The sequence below is a fragment of the Nycticebus coucang genome, chromosome 6 (genome assembly GCF_027406575.1).
Source record: "Nycticebus coucang isolate mNycCou1 chromosome 6, mNycCou1.pri, whole genome shotgun sequence".
NCBI classification, from domain to species: domain Eukaryota; kingdom Metazoa; phylum Chordata; class Mammalia; order Primates; family Lorisidae; genus Nycticebus; species Nycticebus coucang.
Window position 1 is genome coordinate 135,326,082 of NC_069785.1, and position 24,847 is coordinate 135,350,928.

Here is a 24,847-nt window from a genome sequence, read left to right on the forward strand (position 1 = left end):
CCCCCTGGAGGGCTTTATCTTTTATCTTTAGGGATATTGTTCAGCCCTTAACCCCAGTGCCACTGGTCTTTCCTTGTGAAAAATGTGAAAATATTTATGAAGCGTTGCTTCCTGACAAGTATGTACTCTTGAGTGAGCATCAGTAAGATGAGAAATGGAATTCTGCTGCTGTGTCAGTTAGTCTTATTTTCCATGTGTTCTTCACACCGTGGCCATCTCACTGAGCTGAGGGGATTCTTACATTTGAAGATGAGCAAATCAGTTACTTTATCTGGAGTTCAACTGAGGAACTAGTGGTCTATTCCAGTTCTGGAAGGAAAAATTGGCTGTTAGGTTTAATAAGATAACATGTGAGTCTTTAGCTTTTTCCTAATAAATTTGAAAGGTAATTTGATTTGTTGTTTTTTTTTTTTTCTTTTTTTTGCCTTGTATGTTGAAATTAGAACTTATTTCACTTACTAACCATGTGAGATGTGAATGTCCTGTAGAGTTATTCTTCCTCTTGGCATCCTGAACTGTGTAGTTTTGAAGTAGCATTTTCAGCATTGAATATTAGAAGTTGAAGGTAGGGTGAGTGGACCACATAATACAGTATAACAGAAATCATTTTTCATGTCTCTGTTGTATCTACTAAAAGTTACTGAAAAGAAAGGAAACATGTTTACAAGCTTCATAGGTATGACACAATGAAATCAAACCATTAGAGAATTATAAAATATGAATAAAAGAAAGGAGCTCTTTCTGTGCCTCGTCTGTGATCTGTTGACTGGACTTTGGTGAATGGCTTCTTTTGTGGATGGAGTGGTGTATTTTTACTCTGCTCTGTGCTACTGATTTCCATTTTCCATATCTAGAAAAGACTTTTCTGAACATTTGATGGCTTGCTGAATAGAGTTGTATTTTTAAAGTTCCTAACAACATTAATTATGATTAGTTTCCATGGTGATAGAAAAGTAGGAAAAATAACTCCAAGATAGATTTGGAAGCAATTAGAAATTTAGGATTTAGAAATCCTGTTTGCTATTACTTCTTCTTCTTCTTCTTTTTTTTTTTTTTTTGAGACAGGGTCTCAGTCACCAAGGCTAGAGTGTAGTAGAGTCATCATGGCTCACGGCAACCTCAAGCTCCTGGGCTCAAGTGATCTTCTTGCTTCAACCTCCCGTCTGGGACTACAGGAATACACCAACATGCCTGGCTTATTTTTTCCATTTTTGGTAGAGATGGGGTCTCACTCTTGCTCTGGCTGATCTTGAACTTCTGACCTCAAGTGATTCTCCTGCCTTGGCCTCCCAAAGTACTAGGATTATAGGCATAAGCTACCATTCCTGACCCTGTTTGCCATTTCTTTTCTTTCTTTTTTTTTTTTTTTTGTAGAGACAGAGTCTCACTGTACCGCCCCCGGTAGAGTGCCGTGGCCTCACACAGCTCACAGCAACCTCCAACTCCTGGGCTTAAGCGATTCTCTTGCCTCAGCCTCCCAAGTAGCTGGGACTACAGGCACCCGCCACAACGCCCGGCTATTTTTTGGTTGCAGTTTGGCTGGGGCCAGGTTTGAACCCACCACTCTCGGTATATGGGGCCGGTGCCTTACTGACTGAGCCATAGGCGCCGCCCTGTTTGCCATTTCTAATAGACAAAAGATTGACCTATTGTTAAATTAAAGGAAGTGAAAATTAAATCATTGCGTTCCTGCCATAAACTTCTGTGAGCAGATATAGTTTAGTTCTTCATAGTGTATACTCTTGGTACATGGGGTTCAGGTATTGTGTTAGATATATAAATGTTCAGGCATGTAGATTGGATGTCTTTAAACCTGTAATTCATGTAGGAGGTTTTATCTAAAACCTTGTACATTCCATCCACCTATGGGAATACCACTGATGATGCAGACAGAAATTCTTTCCTCAAAGAGAATAAGCAGTAAACCAATAAACATCAGATAAGAAGAATGTAATAAATGTTGTAACAGTGCTAATAGGTATTCAAAGGCAAGGGAGGTTATTTCCTATGGCATTCAAAAGTCTTCACTTTTATTGAAGGAAAAATAGTACAGACAGAAGTACCAGGAAGGGAAGGTGATGAATGAGGAAGAATGATTTGGAATAGCAGCGTAGAGGGCCTTCAGTGATCATCTAAGGTATTTGAACGTTACCTTTCAATTTCTTAGGAGAAATTGGGAAAGTATTGCTAGATTTTGAGATGAGAGTACCATGATCAATGTGTAGTAGGAAATAGAAAGAAACCAGTTAGAAGATTATTAATCACCCTAAATTCAGGGAAGCCTGGAACAAGGAGCAGTGGGGAACAGAAATAAAAAGGGATAGGTATGAGAGACACGTTTTGGGAGACAGGAGAGATATTAGATCTTGATTTTTGGAATGTAGAAGATAGTATATGTAGGGAGGAGGTGAGGTTGAGGATTCTAGCCTGATGAGGTTGGTCTCTTGGCTGGATGGTAGTATAATCTGTTTACTTTGGGATTTCAGAAGTAAAATGAGAATATCTGAGGAAAGATGAAGGATTGATTTTGAAAATGAGTAACATTTTTCGTTGAGACATATTTGTTTATTCATTCATCAAATACGCAGTGATTCCACTTACATTCCACATAGTTGATCCTTGAACAATTATTTAAATGGCCTGTGTCCTCTTTATGCAGATTTTAAAAAATAAATACTGTATATCAGGGAATTTTTTTGGAGATTTGTGACAATTTGAGAAAACTTGCAGTTGTCTATATATCCTAGAAATATTTAAAAATATGAAAAAGGTACATTATGAATACATAAAATATATGTAGATCCTAGTATATTTTATCATTTACTGTCAAAATATACACATTCTATTGACAAAAAGTTAAAATTTATTAAAACATACGCACAAACTTATACACAGAATATGGTGCCATTTGCAGTCTAGAGAAATGTAAACAAGTATAAGATGCAGTGTTAAATTGTAACTCTATTAAAATATAACTGTATAATACTGTGCTGCTGTGAGGATCTCCCAGCTGCTCTCCTCCTGTGTGATGCTGATCCTCTCTGTGTGAGCGTTTCATCTCTCCAGCAAACTGTAAAAGAGATCTCTCGTGATCTTGCATATTTTTCATCATGTTCAGTACACGCAGTAAACTGTGAATATCACCGTGGCACCCATAGGAAGTATTATTAGTGATGCTGGACGTGTTCTCAAGAAGCAAAGTCATGACAGTCCAAAAAAAAAAAGTTGGAACTGCTTGATCTATACCATCCATTGAGATCTGTAGCTGTGGTCACCTGCCAATCAAGATAAACGAATCCAGTGTAAGAAGCATTGTACTGAAGGAAAAGGAAACTCACGCAGCAGCAGAGCCGCTGCAGCTGTACCAACTGTGGAGACCGTGTACTTCTTCCAAAGGACCTTTTAGCAGCCTTTATGTGAATGTGGGATTGCTAGAACAAAGGCATACCTAAAGGCTCTAATATGATTTAAGGAAAAGCAAATTCATTATATGTGGATCATTATGAAAGTTTTGAGATACACACAAATCAAGAAATGTAAGCTGAGCAAGTCGAAACTTGCAACACCCAATCAGAAAGGATGCTATCGACTGTTTCCTAGAAGTGAAATAATGGACCATAACACAGACTGTCTCAAAACTTTCATAGTGACCCATGTATGACAATGTAAAGCAAAAGGAGGGTGACAAATCTAAAAGTAGAAAATTTAATACCAGTAAAGGATGGTTTGATACTTTTACAGATTTTTTTGCTTTGGAAATGTCAAGATAACAGGAGAAATACCTTCTGCCAATCAAGAGACGTCAAATGCCTTCCCAAAAAGAAATGACTGACAAGAAAGGTTATTTGCCTGAACAGATTTTAATGTAGACAAAATGTCTTACTGTGTTTAAAAAAAAAAAAAAGTGCCACAAAGGACATTAATTAGTAAGAAAGAGAAGTGAGCACTGAGACTGAGGCAGGATTGGACTGGCAGGCGAATCCTGTTGTTTGGTCTGTGCTGGGACAGCCCTTTTCTTAAAGCTGCTCACTTCCAGCTTTGGAGAGAAAAGGTCATGTAGATAGGATGTAATTGGATCATGTTTATTTTTAGTCTGTTATCCAATCTTTGCTTTATAATTGTGGAATTTTATAATAATTACTCTTAAGGAAGGGCTTCTGCCATTTGCTTTTTGTTTTCTGTGTCTTACAGGTCTTGCTTCTCATTTCCTCCATTACTGTCCTCTTCTCTATTTAGTTGGAATTTTTTAATAACATGTTTTGATTCTCTTCTCTTTTTTTTCTGTTAGCATTTTATATTCACATTTTCTCTGTGGTTACTATGGTGACTATGTATAACATCTTAAAATTATATCCGTCTGTTTTGAATTCATACTGATTTAAGTCCTGTACAAAAGCTGTCCTCTTTCCAATCCAGTGCCATTTCCCTTGTTATTGATGCTGCAAATTAAGCCTTCTTATACTTCATGTGCCTCTTTGAAGTCATAGAGAAAACAAAAAGTGGGATTCTGAACCACAATTTAAATAGTACTGATCTTTACATTTGCCCATGTATTTAACTGGAGATCTTTGTCTTCTTACGGCCTTGAATTGACCTGTAGCATCCTTTCATCTGAATTTTTATGACTTTAACATTTCTTATATGAAGTCTGACAATTAAGTTTGTGAACTTGCTACCTTTTTACTTACGTTGCCAGCACTGTACAGACAACTCGGTGAGGTTCCATAATCTTGGTGTATCAATGTCTCATACCTGTGTTATGTTCTCATGTGGCAGTGTCTTGCTGATGGGTGTTCATTATTGTTGTTACGTGATTTTGTGTGTTGTTGTGAGAATGTTTGAGCTTGAATTAGAGTGACAGACATTTATTAATTTCTTGTTAAACTTGGGAAGAGTGGAAGTGAAAGCAGGGATATGATACAACAAGTATGTGGTGATAATGCCATGAATAAAATGGCAGTGTACAAATGGATGAAATTATTTTTCCAAGGGGAGACGAAGCTTTGCTGATGAAGAGAGGTCAGGGTAGCCAGTAATGAGCAGAACTGATGAAAGCATTTCAACACTTCCTCAAGTTGTGTGTCAAAATTGTCAGCTGACTGTGAAAAACATAGTGGACCCAAGTAAACTTTGATAAAGAAAAAATTAGGAAAATCTTAACTGAAAATCTTGGCTAATAACTCAGGGTTCTTGCATCATAACAATGCACCAACTCACATGACACCGTCTGTGAGGGAGTTTTTAGCCAGTAAACAAATAACTGTATTGAAACACCCTCCCTGCTTCCCTGATCTAACCCCCAAGGATAAAGGAAAGATATTTTGATTACATTCAGGACATCAAGGGTAATACAACAACAGCTTTAATGGCCATTCCAGAAAAAGAGTTCCAAAACTGCTTTGAAGGGTGAATGAGGTGCTGGTTGGTGGCAGTGCATGGCTTCCCAGTGAGAATACTCTGAAGGTGAGCAAAGGTAGTCAGCAATGAGGCATGCAGCAGTTTTTCTAGGATGAGTTTGTGAACTTGTCACACCTCCTGTAATAGATCTAGTGTCAGTCAACGCCTTCATTTTTTTAAATCTCTGAATGTCTTATTTTCTCCAGTTTTTGAAGGGCAGTTTTGCTGAGTATAGAATTTTCAGTTGGCAGTGCTTTTCTTTCAACAGTTTAGATATACCATCTCACTGCCTTCTGGCTTCCAAGTCTTCTACTGAGAAATTAGTTTCTAATCTTATTGATGATCCCTTGTATGTGACAATTGCTTCCTTCTTCCTGCTTTCAAGAGTCTCTCTTTGACCATTTCTTTCAGAAGTTTGATTATAATGTGTCTTATTTTAGGTTTCTTTGGATTCATCCTACTTTGAGTTCAGTGTGGATTTTTGATTTGTAGATTAATAATTTTCATTAAATTTGTAATGATTTTGGCCATTATGTTCAATTAGTGTTTGCCACTTTCTCTTTTTTCTCAGCTTTTTCATGGTGCACATGTTGGTCCCTTGCTTTGTTTTATTTTTGGTACTTTTCTAATTTTTTTTAATTCTTTTTTTAATTTTAATTTTAGCTGTTTTATCTTTAAGGTGGTTGATTCTTTTTTTCATTCTGCCTAAATCTGCTTGTCTAGCCCTTCAGTAAAATTTTAATTTTAAATGTACTTTCTAGCCCTACTCTTTTTGTTTCTTTTAAAATACTTCCTATTTCTTTATTGATTCTCAGTTATCCTGAGAATAATTTTCTTGAGTTTTTTACTTTTTTTATCTATGATTTCCTTGAAATGTTTGACTATGTGTGTAATATAGTTTATTTAAAGTTTAATTAAATTTTTTATCTGAACTTCCTACAGATAGTTTCTGTCGATTTTTTTTTTTGTATTGTGAATATCTTTGCTTTCCTATTTCTTTGTATACTTTGTAATTTTTTTTTTTGTTTTGCATACTAGATATTACCACATTGAATATTACAATGTGGTAATGCTGGAAATTTGGGGACATTTGTTTGGTTTTTGATTAAGGATACAATAGTCTGGTTAGTGATTTTTCAAAACTTTTTTTTTTTTTAATAACATTCCTTGTCAGGTGTGCTCACTAAGTCTCTCTTGTGTTCAGGTAGTGTTTGTTTGGGATTTTATTGAATGTCAGGAGCTAAAAATAAAATAAAACAAGGAAAAAAAGGCACTATCCCTAGGGAATCCAGGTCTTCATTTTACATTTACATTTACATTAGGCTATTTACAGATCTGCTTTAGTCTCCACATCCCGTTGAACTTAGCCTAGTGGTTGGCTAGAGGTGGTAATTCAGGGGTTTCTTGGCTTTTTCATGAACATATCCTATGCTGGACATGTGCAAGGCTTTCCAAATATCCCAGTATATCCATGCATTTTTGAATGCTCTTATTTCCTAAAGAACCTTCCTTTTCAGCTTTTCCTCTAAATTTTATGTTTCCTTTCTATCTCAACTATAATTTTATGCTCCAGGTACCTGTGTTTTTGTGTAGTGATCCCTGCTTTTCCTCCCTGAATGACTTCCTTCTTAGGTGAAATAGAGGTGAGTGCCTTGTGTGTCCTTCAGGTAGTCCTAGACAGGTTAGAAGAGACCAAAGGTAGTGGTTTGTCAATAAGATCTTTTTATTCCCTCCAGACCCAGAGACCAGGGTCCCACATTGGGACAGATGATTTTCATTATCAAGACTGTTGCTGAGCCAGTGAGTGGTTGGGAGAAGGGCAAGTAAAAATGCCAAAGCTTTCCTATCTTTTTTTGAGACAGAGTTTTGCTTTGTTACTGTCAGAGTACTGTGGTGTCTTTGCTCACAGCAACCTCTAACTTCTGGGCTCAAGTCATCCTCTTGCCTCAGCCCCTGCCAAGTAGCTGGGACTACGGGCACCTGCCACAACGCCTGGCTGTATGGGCCATTGGTTTAAAAGAGAACGTTTGGGGCAGTGCCTATGGCTCAGTGAGTAGGGCGGCAGCCCCATATACAGAGGGTGGCAGGTTTGAACCCACCCCAGCCAAACTGCAACAACAAATAGCCAGGTGTCCCAGCTACTCAGGAGGCTAAGGCAAGAGAATCACCTAAGCCCAAGAGCTGGAGGTTGCAGTGAGCTGTGACGCCACGACCCTCTACCGAGGGTGACAAAGTGAGACTCTGTCTCTTAACAAAAAAACAAACAAAAAAAAGAGACTAGGTGTCTTGCTCGGGCTTGTCTGAAACTTGTGAGCTCAGGCGATCCACCTACTTTTCCCTATCAGAGTGCTGGGCTTTCCTATTATTTTGATGTTTCCTTTTCCTTGATTCAGTGTTCTCTTGGTTGTTGAATGTAAACCCTTTGCTGTTTTCTGGAGTACTGGGATAGTTGGTTCTGAGAGAGTGTGCTTATTTTTCATATTTCTGTGGAGGGACTGGAATGTAGAGCTGCCTCCTTTACCATTTTGTTGGCACCATTTGATCATCTTCTTTTCCTGTTAGGTTTTCCCCCCTTAGCTCCTTGCCTGTTTTTGTGACGTTTGCTCTTTGCTTTTTCTCTTCCTTCCCAATTCTGCCTAGGGAGACTGGTTTTATTTCTGTTCTTAATTTCTTTGGTGCCTACTGACATTTTAAAATTTTATCCCCCTTTCTGGTTTGGAAGTTATGCATATATAATTTTTCTATTCTTTATTTTAACTTGAAGATGTAATTTAAAGCCTAAAATCTATCAATATTTAACTGTTTCTCATGCTTTACCAGCGCTTGGAGTATTTCAACTTGTTCCGATTCCTGTCCTTCATGCTAGTGTTGCTCAGGATCATAGTTCATCTTTTTATCTGTCATAATTAAGTATTGTTGTTATTATTTAGGTTAATTTGTTTTTTCTTATGCATTTATTTGCTGAATTATTTGTTCAGTATTTCTGCTTTACATCTCAGTTCATTCTCTCAGAATCCTTTTTCTTTCTCAAGTGGGTATTTTAGATGCTTTTTTATTGAGGTTCTGTTGTTAGGAACTCTCAGTTTTTTGTTCATCCGAAAATGCTTTTTTGGACACTTTTGCATGGCAGTTTAGGTGTGAATACATTCTTGTTAATATTTTTCCTTATAACTTGAAGATATTCTTAAACTGTTCCATCTGTTACTGTTCAGAAGGTAGGTTTTATAGTGACTTAGATATTTACCATTTCTGGTACTGCAGTTCTGGGATTTTATCTGGTACCATTTCTCTTTAGCTTGAAGAACTTGTTTTTGCTTTTCTTTTTGGACTGGTCTATTGGAGAAAAAGTCTCTGAGATGTTTTTATATGTGAATGTCTCTATGTTGCTTAAAGTTTTGAAGGTTATTTTCATGGGATATGGTATTGATATTTCTTTCAGTACTTTAAAGATATTTTCTTTGCCTTCTCCCTTCTCTTGTTTCTGGAAGAATTCAGCTGTCATTTAAATTTTTTCCCTCTTGAGTAATGTGTTTCTTCTTTAAAGATTGAATGATCTGTTTATCTTTGTTTTTGAAAAGTATGATTATGATATGCTTAGAACTTATTTATTTCTTATTTTATTTGGAATTACTGGATTTCTCGAATTTTCATGAATTTTAGAAAGTTTTATCTGATACCTCATCACATACATTTTCCTGCCTCTTTCCTTGTCTTGTTTCCTTCTGGATTCCAGTTTTACCTATGGCTGTGTTTTTGACGTTTTCTCGAAGATCTGAACTATATTGTTAACTTCTGTTTGTTCTGTTTTTCTTTGTGTTTTGTGTAGGTACTTTCTCTATTGACCTGTTTTTGTGTTTACTAATCCTTTCATCAACTATTTGTAGTTTGCTGCTGATATCTGATATAAAAGATTTTATGTATAGCGTTTTCTTTGGGAGTTTGATTTTTAGTTTGAATCTCTGCTGATATTCTAACTTGCTCTTTGGGCTACACTAAAGTCCCTCAGTTGTGTAGGTGAGGTCACACCTTCCCCTCACACAGTGTCCTTCAGGTTTGTCGTGTGTAGGTGAGGTCACACCTTCCCCTCGCACAGTGTCCTTCAGGTTTGTCGCGTGTAGGTGAGGTCACCCCTTCATTTTTTTGTCACTGGTGTGACTCACCCTTGCACAGTGTCCTTCAGGTTCGTTCATTTTGCAGTAGGCGTCAGAATTCTCTACCTTGTTAAGGCCGAGGGTGAATGATAGTCCAGTGTGCGTGCATATGCACACCCACACTCGCACACCTGCATTTTGCTATTTAACTGTTGATGGACCATTTGGGTTACTTCTACATTTTAGCATTGTGAAAAATGCTTCTGTGAACATGAGTCTACAAATACCTCTTCGAGTCCCAGCTTTCAGTTTTGGGATGGTTGTAGGTAATTCTAGGTAATAGGATAATTCTGCTTTTAATTTTGGGGTACTACCATACTGTCTTCCACAACGGGTGTACCATTTCACATTCCCATGGGCAATGCCCAGGAGTTCAAGTTTCTCCACTTCCACCCCAGCACTTGTTTCCTCTTAGTGGTTGACAGTTAGCTATTCTAATGGGTGTAAAGGGCGATCTCATTGTCATTTAGATTTGCATTTCCCGCATGAACAACTTTTCATGTGCTTTTTGGTCATTTCTGTATCTTCTTTGGAGAAATACTTATTCTCTAGTGCTTTGCCCATTTTTTCAGATTGTTTGCTTTTTACATTGTTGAGTTATAGGAGTTCTCCATCTGTCCTGTGTACTAATCTCCTGCGCATCCTTTATGATTTGTAAATATTTTCTCCCATTCTCTAGGTTGCCTTTATATCTTTCAGTTTCTCTGGATGCAACAATTTTTAAATTTTTTGTGAAGTTCAGTTTGTCTATTTTATTTTTTGTTGCCTGTGCCTTTGGTGTCATATCCAAGAAAATATCTCCAAATCCAATGTCATGAAATTTTTGCCTTATGTTTTCTTGTAAGATACTTATTTATAGTTTTAGGTCTTAGATTTCAGTCTTCGATCAAGTTCACCTTTGTATATGGTGTTAGGTAAGTGCCTGCCTTCATTCTTCTGCTTGCGGATGTCTAGTTTTCTAGCAGCATTTGTTAAAAGGACTATCATTTCCCCATTGAATGGTCTTGGTCCCCTTGTCAGAAATCATTTGATTGTATGTGTGAGGGATTCATTTGGTCTACATATCTGTCTTTATTTTCACGATCGTTCTTCCTTTTCCAGATTGTTTTGGCTATTTGGGGTTTCTTGAGAATTCTCAGGATAGAAGGTATTGCTGTAAAAGCATCAGTGGGATTTCAGCAGGATTGCGTTGGATCCATGTGTCTCTTGGGATAGTGCTGATCTTGTAAACATATTTTCTTCCAACCCACTTTCCATTTATTTATGTCGGCTTTAATTTCTTTCTGCAGTGTTTTATAGTTTTCATTGTACAAGTCTATTTCTTTGGTTAAGTATTATATTTTTTTCTTCTTAATGCTGTCACAATTGGGATTGTTTTCTTAATTTCCTTTTCAGATTGCTCAGTAGTGTACAGGAACGCAGCATATTTTTTGATTGTTTTCATTGTGTCCTGCTATTTTGCTTAATTCATTTATGAATTCTGATAGTTTTTTGTAGAATCTACATACAATTTTCTTTATATAAGGTCATGTACCATGGGAACAGAGATAATTTTACTTCTTCCATCCCAATTTGGATGCCTTATGTTCCTTAATCTTGCCTAATTGCTCTGACTGGAACTTCCAGTACAATATTGAATAGAAATGGTGAAAGCCAGCATATTAATTTTGTTCCTGATGTTAACAAAAGTATTTTAGTTGTTGATTATTGATACGATGTTAGTTTTGATATTCGTATATGGTCTTTATTCTGTTGAGGAAGATACTTCCTAGTTTGTGGATGTTTCTGTTATGAAAGAGTGTTGAATTTTTTCAAATCCTTTTTCTGCATCAGTTAAAAAAAAAAAAAGCACTTTTCTCCCTTAATTTTGTTAATGTGTTGTATTACATTGATTTTTGTATGTTTAACCATCATTGTATTTCAGTAATAGATTTCACTTCATTGTGATGTATAATTTTTAAATATGATTCTGAGTTAATTTGCAAGGTTTTTGCTGAGGGTTTTTGTATCAGTTTGAAGAGGATATTGCTATGTAATTTTCTTTTCAAGTAGTGTCTTTGCTTACCTTTGCTGAGACTATAAAGGTGGCTTCATAGATTGAGTTAAAGAATGTTTTCTTCTCTTTAATTTTTTGGAAGAATTTGATTAGATATGCTATTAATTCTTCTTTAAGTGTCGGAGATTTCTCTGTGAAGCTGTCTGGTCCTGGGCTTTTCTTTGTTGAGAGATTTTTTATTACTGATACAACTTCCTTAGTAGGTTTAATTCTATATACATTTTCTATTTTTCATGATTTAGTCTTGGTATGTTTTGTGGTTCTGGAGTTTGTCCATTTAATCTAGGTTATCTAGTTTTAGTATACAGTTGTTTATAGCACTCTTTTCTAATCCTTTTTATTTCTCTAGAATTGGTAGTAACATTTTCACTTTCATTTTTGATTTTAGTTATTTTATTCTTCTCTCTTTGCTTTTTATTCCATCTAGCTAAAAGCTTAGCAATTTTTTTTTAACCTTATTTATTTATTTATTTATTTTTGGTTATTGGCTGGGGCTGGGTTTGAACCCACCACCTCTGGCATATGGGACCGGTGCCCTACTCCTTGAGCCACAGGCGCCGCCCTTTTTAACCTTTTCAAAGCACCAACTTTTGGTTTAGATGATTTTCTTGATTGTTTTCCTGTCTTCTCCTTTTGTTAATCTCTGCTCTGATTTTTATTTTCTTTCTTCTGTTAGCTTTGGGTTTAGTTTGCTCTTTTTCTAGTACCTTAAGTTGTTGAGTTAGATTTCTGATTTGAGATTCTTCTTATTTCTTAATGGAAATGTTTATAATTTTCTCTCTCAGGGCTGCTTTCCCTGCATCCTGTGTCAGTTTTTGGTATGTTGTGTTTTCGTTGTCAGCCATCTCTTTATATTTTCTAGTTTCTCTTATGATTTCCTCTTTGGTTCATTAGTTGTTTAAGAGAGAGTTGATTTCCACAGATTTGTGAATTCTCCAGTTTTCATTTTTTATTGATTTCCAGCTTTATTTGTTGGGTTCAGAGAAGATTCTTTGTATGATCCCTTTTAAAATCTGTTGAGATTTAATTTGTGCCCTAACAGGGTCTGTTTCAGCAAATGCCCCATAGGCACTTCAGAAGAGTGTGATACTGCTGCTGTTGGGCGAGTGTCCGTGTGTGTTGGACGTGGTCAGCTGACTGTGGGAGTCTTCTGTCCCCATGCTCATCTTCTGTTTTACCCGTTAGGAAGAGCGGCATCTTAAAGTCTCATACTAGTATTGTAGAACTATTTCTTCCTTCTATTCTGTCAGATTTTGCTTTATATCTTTCGATGATCTGTTATCAGATGTGTAATTGTTTATACTTTTTATTTCTTCCTGCTTTATTGAACTTATATTGATATATGTTCTTTTTTGTCTTTTCACCTTTTATGACTCAATGTCTGTTCTGTTTAATGTTGGTACAGCCACATCTCTCTTTTTGTCACTATTTGAGCAGAATATCTCTTTCTATCCTTTTCATTTTCAATCTTTCTGTAGCTTTAGATCTAAAATCTGTATCTCCAGTAGATATCATATACAGTTTTAAGTTGGTTAAGGACAGGGAAGTTTTCTGAGAAATACATTGTTAAGCAATGTTACAGTTGTGTGAACATTGCAAGAGTATACTTAGAGCAGGTACAGCCCACTATGCCTTTCTAGGCATCTGGTAGAGCCTGTTGCTTCTAGGAAACACACCTGTACAGCATGTTAATTTACTGATAATGTAGGCAGTTGTAACACAGTGGCAAGCATTTGTTTATCTAAACATAGAAGAAGTGTGGTAAATCTGTGGTATTACTATTTTATGGGACCACAGTTGTGTGTGCTGTGCATCATTGACAAAATGCCATTGTGGTGACACATGACTATAATAGTATAGTGTTTCTTTTTTTATTCTGCAATCTCTGTTTTTTTGATTGTAGGGTTTAATTCAGTCACGTTAAAAGTTAAAAGTAATTACTGATAAAGAGGGAGTTACTTTGCTCATTTTGTTACATTTTTAAGCTTCTTTGTTGCTCATTTCCTGCATTAACCAGCATCACCAAGGTCTGATTTTTTCACATATCTGCCTCCTGGGGGGCTTGTTATCACGTGATACACAGAGTTGGTCCCTGCTGCAAATACAGGCCTGCTGTGAACTTGTCAGAAAGTGATGTGAATTTTTGGAAAATTTTTGAAGAGCCACCCAAAGACAGGTAAATAAAACTTTACTCAACTACATCTTATACTAGTACTTTTTTTCTATGACTTCTCTACTAATTATGGTATTGTGCTGTAAAAAGAAAATATCAAAGTTATTTTATTTTTTTTTACCAAAGTTATTTTTATATTAGTTATGAGTTTGATACTTTGTGTGTTCCAGTTTTGGAACACTAGGCAAGATACTGTGACTAATAATAATCTTTTTCCTTTTTTTAGTTGGAATCATTTTACAAGTCTTAGGATGCCTCAGATTTTAAGTTTACATGAAACAACTGACCTGTGAGAGACAGGTGACAGCATTGAAGCAAGTGCTGTAGTGATAAAACTTCCTGAAAATGCTGCAGCACCTGTTTCTGATGTGGACTCAGGAGATGAAGAAGGTGGAGCAATAAATAATCCACCAGGCTCCTTGTTGCGCAGACCAGCATAGCTTATTCAGGATGGCTCTGATGCTGACTCACCCACGCCTGAAGATGATCCTTGACGAGGAGGGTCCATCTGCATCTGCAGAGAAAATGAAAATGACAAAATTGTTCACAGATGGAAAAAGTATGGCCTAACTGCACAGCCCATAGCAGGTAGAGTTACAGAACTGCCCAAAGACTTCTTCACCAAAATGAGAACCCCACAGAAATTGTTGAACTTTTTCTTGATGATGAAATGATTGAACTCATTGTCATGTATTCCAACTTATGCGCTGTAAGTAACTCCACCTCGACTTCACCTGAACCACCTCGACAAGGATTCAAATGTCTTCTGGGACTTATTTTTGGACTTATTTTTCTGGGTGGTTATGTCTTAGTTCCTAGAAGGTGTGTGCTCTGGGAACACAGGACAGATATACGTAATGTTCTGGTTAGCTGCCTTGAGACCTGATGTCTTTCCAACAATGTTTCCTGATTTGTATGTTGCTGACAATGCAAATTTGGACCCAGCGGCCAAGTTTTCCAAGTTGCAGCCTCTTAAAAGCACTCTCAAGGAGTAAAGTATGAAATTATTATTACTATTTTTTTTAGACTCAAGCTGGTGCCCTGGGTAGAGTGCTGTGGCGTCATAGCTCACAGCAACCTCAAACTCTTGGGCTTAAGCGATTCTCTTGCCTCAGCCTCCCAAGTAGCCGGGACTACCGGCACCCACCACAATGCCTGGCTATTTTTTTGTTGTAGTTGTCATTGTTATAGCCGACCCAGGCCAGCCTTGGTGTATGTGGCCCACGCCCTACCCACTGAGCTTTGGGTGCCGCCAAGTATGAAATTTGTTCCAAATGAAAACATATCAGCTTTGGTGAATGTATGCTTCCTTATTTTAGTTGTCATGGCTACAAACAATTTATTAAAGGAAAGCCTATTCAGTTTGGCTATAATGTTTGGCTACATTAGCTGGTTTCAGCCGTATCAGGGTGAATCCAGAAATACTACACATGAGGAGTGCAGTGTCGGTGCATCACTTGTCCAGCAGTCTAGGAAGGCACTCCCTGGACAATACCATTTTGCATTTGCTAACTTTTCCACCAGTTTTATACTTCTTAATAAGCTCAGTTCAGTGGAGCACCAGGCACCAGGTACGGTGAGAAGGGATCGCACTGACAAAGCCCCACTGGAATCAGATGTAGCTCTGAAGACCAAAGAAGGAGGCACATCAGAGTCCCACGTTGATGGCAGAGGCAGCGCTGTCTGCAGACTGAGAGATGACCGTGTTGCCACTGTTGCCTCGTCTGGCGCTGGTCTTATCAATGTTATTCCCAGAAACTGGAAGAGAACGTCCAGGTTCAGCACCCAAACAAGACCAAAGTGTATAACCATTTCATGGGAGGCGTAGACAGCTGATGACAACATTGATAAATATCAGGCATCACTCTGTGAAATGAAATGGTATTCAAATCTTCTTTTGTTCTATTTCGAATTGGTCTTACAAACTCCTCGGCGATTGCATAAAACATGATGAGACACTAGTGGATTTTCTGGAGTTTCATCGACGTTTGGTATGCCATTATCTGGGGACCTGTGATCATCCCTCTGAACCTGGCTGAAGAAGACCACCTTCTCAGAAGCGTGTCACGGGCTCATGTTATGATGTTGTGAATCACGTGATAGACAAATCGGGAAAGCAAATGTGGGGTGCTGAATGTTGTGAGAGCACTAGTTTTTGATGTGAGAAATGTGATCCTGCGTTACACGTGTAGTATTCTGTTGAACGTCACATCTCCTAAGAGAAGAAACACAATTTTGTACATCGTGTGCAATGTAGCACTGGTTTTGCCTAGTGTTCCAGTTTTGGAATGCCACGTAACCATCGAATGTAATAAAATTTTTTTTCTTCAAATTCTCGTTCTTTGAATTTTTCTAGGTAACATATATGAATTTCATGCAAAAAATTAAAAAGTTTCAACCTCTGGCACAAATGGGTTAATGTTTGAAAGTTATAAAACTATTTTCATTGATACTGCTTTCCTAAGACTCTTATCTTCCTCAACCTTGTATTTCTTATATTAACTACAATGAGCATTACACGTTAAGTACCAGTCACCTAGCTGAACATTATCTATGCATCATCTTATTTAATACCCTCAAACTTGAGATATTATTATATTATCCTCATTTTCCAGATGAGAAACTAAGTGGGTAGGTCAGTATTATATAGTCAGTTATTGAAACTTCTGAACTCAAGGTTGCCCATCTCTGGAACAGAGTTTGCAAATTTGCATCCAAAAATATAGGCAGGTCTGTAACATAGATGAGTAAAACAAGTGGGGTATAAGAAAAATAACCAAGCAGGTAGCATGATGCGAGGCAGCGTTTTGCTTAGCTGCTGGCAACAAAATGGAGTAGTTAGTTCTGTGGCAATCTTTTTGAGAATACTGGTGGTCACTTTTCTGCCGTGGCCAGTTGCCAATGTGACCATGTGGGCCCAACATTACTAATTGTTTGATTTTTTTTTCAGTCAAGGGCAGAAATCTGTATTTTTTCATATTAAACCTCCCAGCTTCTATATGTTGCCTACTGGTTCAAGAAAAAAATAAAATCTAATGAGCAGTCCTGCATGATAATCCAAAATTAAACGTGTCTGTAGGCCAGACTTTTTCTTGGGGCAGCCAATTTGGAAGCTGTGTAATAAGGTCTGAGTTCTTTTAAACTGTTAAGTTATATTCTTTCTCGGTGCTTATTTTAATGCCTTCTTTTCACATAAGTACTGTATGAGTTGAGGAGGTAAAGACCTTCTGAGTGAATGTTGAGTGTTTTATTTAGTACTGCTATTCAGTTGTGCCAGTCTGATAAAGCTACACTCATATCTAAATACAAGCTTCTGGATACGTTTTCTTTAAATCCTGAATTCTTATGGAATTATCCATAAGTGGATTATTACCATTTTTCTGCTCTATCAATTAGAGTTCTAATTGAAGGCATGTCTTAAATGTGAAGTTGATGTGAGGGTCCAAGACTCTATGAGTGCTTGGTTTATTTTTGTTAACTAATTATGACTTGACTTCTCTTTCTCCTCACTTTCTTCTCTGACACAGCTTTCACTTTCAGAAGAACAGAATGAAGTAATGAAAAATGGCTGTGAATCTAAAGAGTTGGTCTACCTCGTGCAGATTGCTTGTCAGGTAATTTTGTGATTGTGTTCTCCATTTCACATAAAGTTAAGAACTATTTTACTTTGGAAGTTAACTGATGACTCCATACTGAACCTCAGAGTCAAAGCATTCTATGATAGACACACTCTTATCTGACAATGTGAATGTTACTTTTTTTGCATTATTCTTATTATTGCTCGATATTTCGTTGTAGCAATCGTCTGATTTCTTTTCTGAGTGTATTTATCTTTGTTCGTTCTTTGCGAGGTTTTTGCTTCTAGTCCTTATCTTAAACATTGTTATTATTAAATTTTAAGCCTTTTTAATTCTGTGAAGGCAAAAAGTGGAAATCAAATAAACACATGTATATGTATAGAGAAAATTAAAAAAAAATTAGTTTGAATCATGATTACATTCCTTTATGTAGTGTGTTATTTACATTACCTAAGGATTATAATCCACAAAAAATCCTTATATAATATTGAAGTGAGATTGGGCTATATATTATAAGAAAATAAACTACATCCTTTTAAAAAGAGAAATAAATGTGTTGACACAATACCACTACCTGCAGTGTACAGTTCAGCATTGCAGCTTGGGTTTAGAGAGTTCCCAAGGCTCTGGATACTTACAAGTAGGTACCGGTGACTGTGATACCCAGTTGCTTTGTTTTATTCTTTCTCACAGTCATTCTGGCCTTTCTCTACGTACTCAGAGTTGAAGTAATCGAGAGAATACTTCCTGTAAGAGTACAAGAAAGATAGCATTTATTAATCCAAATATTTTTATTCTCATGAACAAAATATGTCAAAAAAATGTGTGCTGTTTTTAAAATTACCTTCAAAAGGCGAGCATGGTGTTTTGCTATCTTGATTGCATTTTCATCATTAGGTTAAATGAGTGAGCTATTGATACATTATAACAAAAGCGTAGACTAAATTGGCTCTGCTTCAGATGCTCACTTTTTCTAGCCAAGACACTAAGTTCCTCCATGATGTAAGAATACGATATATGCATTTTTTTAAACTTACTATTTATTGACACAATATTAGAACTTTTTTGAGGAATATTACATGCAAGTACAGTAGCTCTAAAGCACTAAATTTCGTATTATATTTCATAAAATGCTTCTACTTGGTGAGTTAATTTTTAAGTGAAAATATCAAGAAATTTTAGGATACACTATTTCTAATGGATGAATGGAAATCACATCTTCTTTATCTAGAGTATATGGTTGGTATGTTAGGAATGAAATGATTAATCCCTCTACAGCCTAATATAGTTTAGCATCTCTCTCACTAATGCTTTGAGAATGCGAATGTTTTTATCTCATGAACATAATGTGTCAAAAATATGTGTGCTGTTTTTTAAATTACCTTCAAAAGGCGAGCATAGTGTTTGCTACCTTGACCGCGTTTCCATGTGTGGTATCAGTGTTAGTCACCTAGGTAGGTAGTTTCTTGATCTTGCCGTGTTCCTTAAACATTTCAGGTTACCTGGTGTACTGTTTATTACATCAGAGTAGTGATTTATTGTATTGTTAGAATAGTGCCTGTTCTCCTGTTCTTTGCCTTACTATGAGTACTCATTGGTACATTCTCATAGCATAGTAACCTTTGTATTTTTGCCATAATGCTAGTCATTAACAATATTTAACTAGAATCATATTTTTATAACCGAGAGAGACAAACTCTAATGTGATGAGGAAACTGAGGCCTGGGTTAGTGAAGTGGCTGTCTGAAGCTATAGCAAATGTTTAGCAGTAGATACCAAGGACTTCAATTCCAGACCGCTATTTTTTCTGATTCCTTGGAATCTTCAGTGTATAACAGATATAAGAAATTGCTTAGTCTTCAAATAAGATGGATGCTGTTTTAGAGACTGTTTATTCAGATATTTCATATCTGTGCTCATTTCTTTTTAATGTTTTTTTCAAGTTTTTTTTTTAATTTAACCAAAATCTGTGGTCCTTCCTCTTAACTGTTTCTTCTCTTATTCCTTAGCTTATAAAAGTGACAAACTGAATAGCCATGATTTTTTTTCTTTCTGGAAGGTCAAGTTGTGTGGGTTTCTTTAGGTCTTATCTTTGAAACTTCACAGTATTTTAAATATGCCTGCCCTTTTTTATTTTTTTCTAAATTGTGAGCCCAGAATTGTAAACTGTGTTTCCCATACTGAAGAGATTCAAATGCATTTCTGGTCACTTGTATGTCTATTATACAACACTGTGTGTAGTTTAAATTTTTACAATAGTTCTGCAAGGTAAATAGACTGCTTTCTGTTTTAAAGGTGATGAATCAAAGACTCAGCAATGTTAATAACTTCCCCAAGATAATAAAATTAAAAAGGAACAGTATTTGAACCCGAATGTGGGGTTTTCCCTCCTCTCCACTGTTTTCTAATATTATTTTTTACCTTGTTGGCTACTCTGAAAACCACAAGCACATCCCAGATGGTAAAGAATTACAGAAACAGAAGCACCGAGACTGAGGATCTGCTTTCACATCTCTCTCTCTCTCTCTCTCTCTCTTTCTCTTCTCCGTGTGCACGAATCCAGTTAAAGTGGAACCTTAAAATCTAGAGGCAGATAGTCTCGGCCAGCTGGGGGCAATCTGAATCAATGACTATAGTCTTTCAGGGGTCCTCAAACTACGGCCCGTGGGCCACATGAGGTGGTGTGATTGTATTTGTTCCCGTTTTGTTTTTTTTTACTTCAAAATAAGATATGTGCAGTGTGCATAGGAATTTGTTCATAGTTGTTTTTTTTTTAAACTATAGTCTGCCCCTCCAACAGTCTGAGGGACAGTGAACTGGCCCCCTGTTTAAAAAGTTTGAGGACCCCTGGTTAGTGATAGTAAGTACTTTTAAACAACTGTTATAGCATGGGCCCAAAGCAATTAGAACAGATACTAGTCTTACAAATCTGATTTAGCCACTTGGTGTGTTTTAAATGAGTATTAACCATGAATATTGATCGTTGATGGTCTATAATGTCCTGTTGGAGCCCTCAACTTCCTTCTTCATAGCATTATTTAGAATAAATTACCTTAACTAATACAGGTAGGTTGTGCTTCAGATATTCCCTCCTTTATTTTTTTGTTCTTTTCTCTAAATTAAAAACAGAAGAGTGTTTTGTGTAGACCAGATGGATGAGCCACTCTGGGTGGAGAGACACTGTCCGGTTTGGGTCGTGGTGTTGGTCCAGGCAGGATCCTGTAGTCTCTTTTCTGTTCCAAAAACCACACGTCTTTTCCCTTTGCATGTCCCATACTTCTCAGGAAACATAATGTTTTTAGTTTGAAACTAATGAAAATGAATAAAAATCCTAGGAATTTCTGGAATATGTATGTCATGGTAGATACAGGAAGAAAACTTTCCTGTCTCGAATGTTGAAAATTCAGTAATATATAAAAGGTCAAAATTAGATAAACTCTGGACACTAATTATATCGAGTTCTACTACATAGAACAAAACATTCACAAATTTAACATCAGTGGTATTAATTCTGTCTTCTATTATTTTGTTCTTAAGCAAGTAAGTAAGCATTAGCTCTTAAGCCTTAGTTTCAAAAATGGCAAATTTAAACTTAGTTGCTTTGAGAATTTATGTGCCCTAATGAAAAATCATGTTTCGTTCTTGTAAGTATAGTTTTGCTGGTATGAGAATAGTTGTTACTTAATAAAATACTTAGTATTTATCACCCTGTTGTCAGCTTTAGTTGACATTAGTGGTTCCTGTTGATGTTAGAGTGTATTAACTCACTTTGTATTTTAACCAGAATTCATTAATATTTAGTAGTTTGTTTTTGCTGAAGATTAAGTATTTTGTAAATATTTATAGTGATCTGAAGGCTTTTTAATGCCACGAGAAGTGGGGAAAACGTTTGGTTCAGTGGAATGCTTCCCTGCCTCAGAGAATCTCTGATGTTCCCGTGCTTGAAGTTCCACCGTAAGAATTGCATTCCTTGCTATCAATTATCTCTTCTCAGTTCATTTAGAAAATGCTGTTGCTACAGAAGTGGGGGTAAATATTATATTAGCGTATACAGAATATACGTTTATAAACAAAATGTGCATGGAGACGGCTCACATCCTTACAGTGCCTCTGTGAATGTGAGTGTTACTGTTCACATCACAGAGATGAGCAGACTGCTGCTGGCAGACACTGAGTGAATTGTGTAAGCTTCTGTATTTAGGTCAGGGCAGGGCTGAGATTTAGATCAGGTCTATTTTTTTCTCTCTCTTTTTACTTAATACCGTACATTTAAAGAGATAATTCATAGATAACATTAGTTTTTTTTTTTTTTCCCCAGATAATCCCATGATAAAAGGGACTTCAAAGGATGTGGGTAAAGACTCTTGGAGATAGAGCTAAAATGTTTCCCTTTCTTCCGTCTCTCTTGTTACCAAGCTAGCTCAAGTGTTATTTCGTGTTGGGGCTGAGGTTTGTTTTCTACAATCTGTTACAACCTGCGAGCTGCCAGAATGATGACAACACAAACTGAATCTTGATAGTTCTCTCAGTGTTAAAACTCCCAAATGGATTCTCATTGTTATAGAGCATCCTCCAACTCCTGGGCTCAAGCAGTTCTCCTGCCTCCACCTCCCAAGTAGCTGGGCCTACAGGCGCCTGCCCCAATGCCCAGCTATTTTTTGGTTGCAGCTGTCATTGTTGTTTGGCAGGCCCAGGCTGGATTCGAACCTGCCAGCTCAGGTGTATGTGGCTGGCACCTTAGCCACTTGAGCCACAGGCGTTGAGCCATCTGTGTGTATTTTGGATAAGCCCTTTACATATATATCCTTTGCAGACATTTCCTCTCAGTCTGTGGCTGATGTTCTTGTCCTATTGACATTGCCGTTTGGAGAGCAAAAGTTTTAATTTAATAAAGTCCAGCTAAACAATCATTTCTTTCATGGATTGTACCTTTGGTGTTAAATATAAATGTCATTGCCATAACCAGGGTCGCTTAGATTTTCTCCATTATATTCTAGGAGTTTTAAAGTTTTACATTTGACATTAGGTCTGTGATCCATTTTGAGTTAATTCTTGTGAAGGTTATAAGATCTGTTTAGATTTATTTCTTTCTGTGTGTATTTTCAGTTGTTCCAGCACCATTTAGAAAAGACTGTGTCTTTTCTCTTTTGCATTACCTTTGTTCCTTCATCAGAGATCTGTTTACGTGGGTCTCATTCTTGCCTCTCTATTCTATTTCATTGATCTGTTTGTTCTTTCACCAATACCATGCTGTCTTGATTATTGTAGCTTTATAGTAAGTCTTGAAGTTGAGTAGTGTAATTTTTTAGAGTTTATTTTCCCTCTTCAGTATTGTGTTGGCTTTTCTGGGTCTTGTGCGCCTCCATTTAAACTTTGGAATCAATTTGTCAGTATCACCAAAACAATTTGCTTAGATTTTGATTGAGATTGCATTGAATCTGTAGGTCAGTGGTTCTCAACCTTCCTGATGCCGCGACCCTTTAGTACAGTTCTCATGTGTGGTGACCCCCAACTATAAATTTTTGCTACTTCATAACTGTAATTTTGCTACTGTTATGAATTGTAATGTAAATATCTGATATGCAGAATGTATTTTCATTGGTCGTGACCCGCAGGTTGAGAACCGCTGCGTAGGTCAACTTGCAAAGAATTGGTATTTTGACAATATCAAATCTTCTTAATCCTTGAGCATGAACCATCTCTCCTTTGATTTAGGTATTTGATATCTTTGACCGGAGTTTTGTAGTTTTCCTCATAGATTTTGTACATATTTTGTTAGATATATAGCCATGCATTCCATTTTTGGGTGCTATTACAAATACCAGTATGTTTTAAATTTCAATGACTCTTGTTCACTGCTGGTATATAGGAAAGTGATGGACTTTTGTTTATTAACCTTATATCCACAGCCTTGCTGTAATTGCTTATTAGTTCCCAGAGTTTTTTAAAATCAGCTCTTTAGATTGTTCTGTAGTCCGGATACTTGGTATTTCCTTTGCTTTTCTTCCTGCATTAGCTGGGAATCCTGGCACTGTGTTGAAACGCACTGATGAAAGGGGACGTCATGGCCGTGTTCTGAATCTTAGCAGGAGCCTCTCAGATGTGGGAGCCTGAGACATTGGGCCCAGCCAGCATAAACATCTCAAAATAAAAGTGTTCCTAATTCCTTTCTCGCATCCTTTGTATGATTGCTGTCATTCATTTGACATATATAAAAATATGTAAGTGTATATATACACTCTGTCCACACATACATGAGCATCTGTTATTGAATATATTCTTGCTATTATTTTGAATGATGTTATCTGTAAGATAATTATAAGAAACATAAAAATTTTCTTTTACCTTCCCCTGTTCTTTCCTGTGATATTCTTTCTTCCTTTATATAGATACAGGTTTCTGAACTATATGGTTTCCTTTCTCTCTAAAGAACATCTTTTACATTTCCTGATGGGCATAGTTTCTAGTCACAAATTTCCTCAAGTTTTTGTATTGACAAAATCTATTTTTTCTCACTTTTGCAGGATAATTTGCAGGGCACAGAATTCTAGGTTAGTTGTTTTTGTTGTTTTTCTGTCAACACTTAAGGACCTTCCTCCTCGCTCTTCTTGCTTCTGTGCTTTCTGAGGATAAGTTGGATGTAATTTCTATCTTTGCTTCTCTACAGGTGAGGCGTTCACCCCCCCCCCCCAACTTCTTTTGCAATCTTTATCTTGGGTTTTCAGAAATTTGGATCTGATGCATCTCAGTGCAGTTTTGGCATTTATTCTGCTTTGTGTTATCTGTGACTTGGTGTCTGACGTTGGTTGGGAGAAATTCTCGGTCACGAACCCTTTGAGCACTGTTGGTGCTCCTTCCCCTCTCTCTCCTCTTCCTGGTATCCTCAGCACATACACGCTACAGTTTTTGCAGTTTTTCCACAATGTCTTGATGTTCTATTTTCTCTGCCCTGTGCTCCCCTCACCCCCAGTTTTCTTTCTCTCTCTCTCTTTTTTTTTCCAGTTTTGGAAGTTACCATTTTAATATCCTCAAGCTCAGCTATGCCCAGTCAACTCATGAGTCCATCAAAGACAGTCTTCATTTCCATTTTTGACTACTAGCATTTCCTTTTGATTCTTTGTTAAATTTTAAATTCTGTACGCAGTCTCTTCTTGTAAATTGTCTACTTTGTCCATTAAAGCTTTTAGCATATTAATCATAGTTCTTTCAAATTCCTGGTCTGTTAATTCCAGCACTCTTAATGTATCTGCTTCTTGCTCTGCTGTCTTCCACAGAGGATTCTGCTGGGTTTCTGTTGCGGGTAAATTGTAATTTCCTTTATTCGCTTGTCCGTCTCTAGTCTGTTCTGTAACCTCTCTCTTCTGTGATGGATCCAAGAAGATTTGTTGATTTTTTTTTTTTTTTAGTTAGTTTAGCATTTACTTTCTAAGATAGAGTGGTGACTTCCAAGCTCTTTACATACAAGACCAGTAACCAGAAGGTCAGTGATTAC

General features: G+C 36.8%; 1 protein-coding gene across 7 annotated transcripts in view; it reads left to right on the forward strand.

The window, feature by feature from the left end:
* ARHGAP32 (Rho GTPase activating protein 32) overlaps window positions 1–24,847 on the forward strand; it is a 263,606-nt gene that overhangs the window by 123,582 nt on the left and 115,177 nt on the right. For 6 of the 7 annotated variants that reach the window (XM_053594093.1, XM_053594099.1, XM_053594100.1 and 3 more), the window contains one exon: window positions 17,305–17,391. In XM_053594093.1, coding sequence (XP_053450068.1) covers window positions 17,305–17,391 — 87 coding nt within the window. Of the gene's footprint in view, window positions 1–3,820; window positions 3,841–17,304; window positions 17,392–24,847 lie in introns of those variants that run through there. The other variant, XM_053594097.1, reaches the window with a different exon arrangement.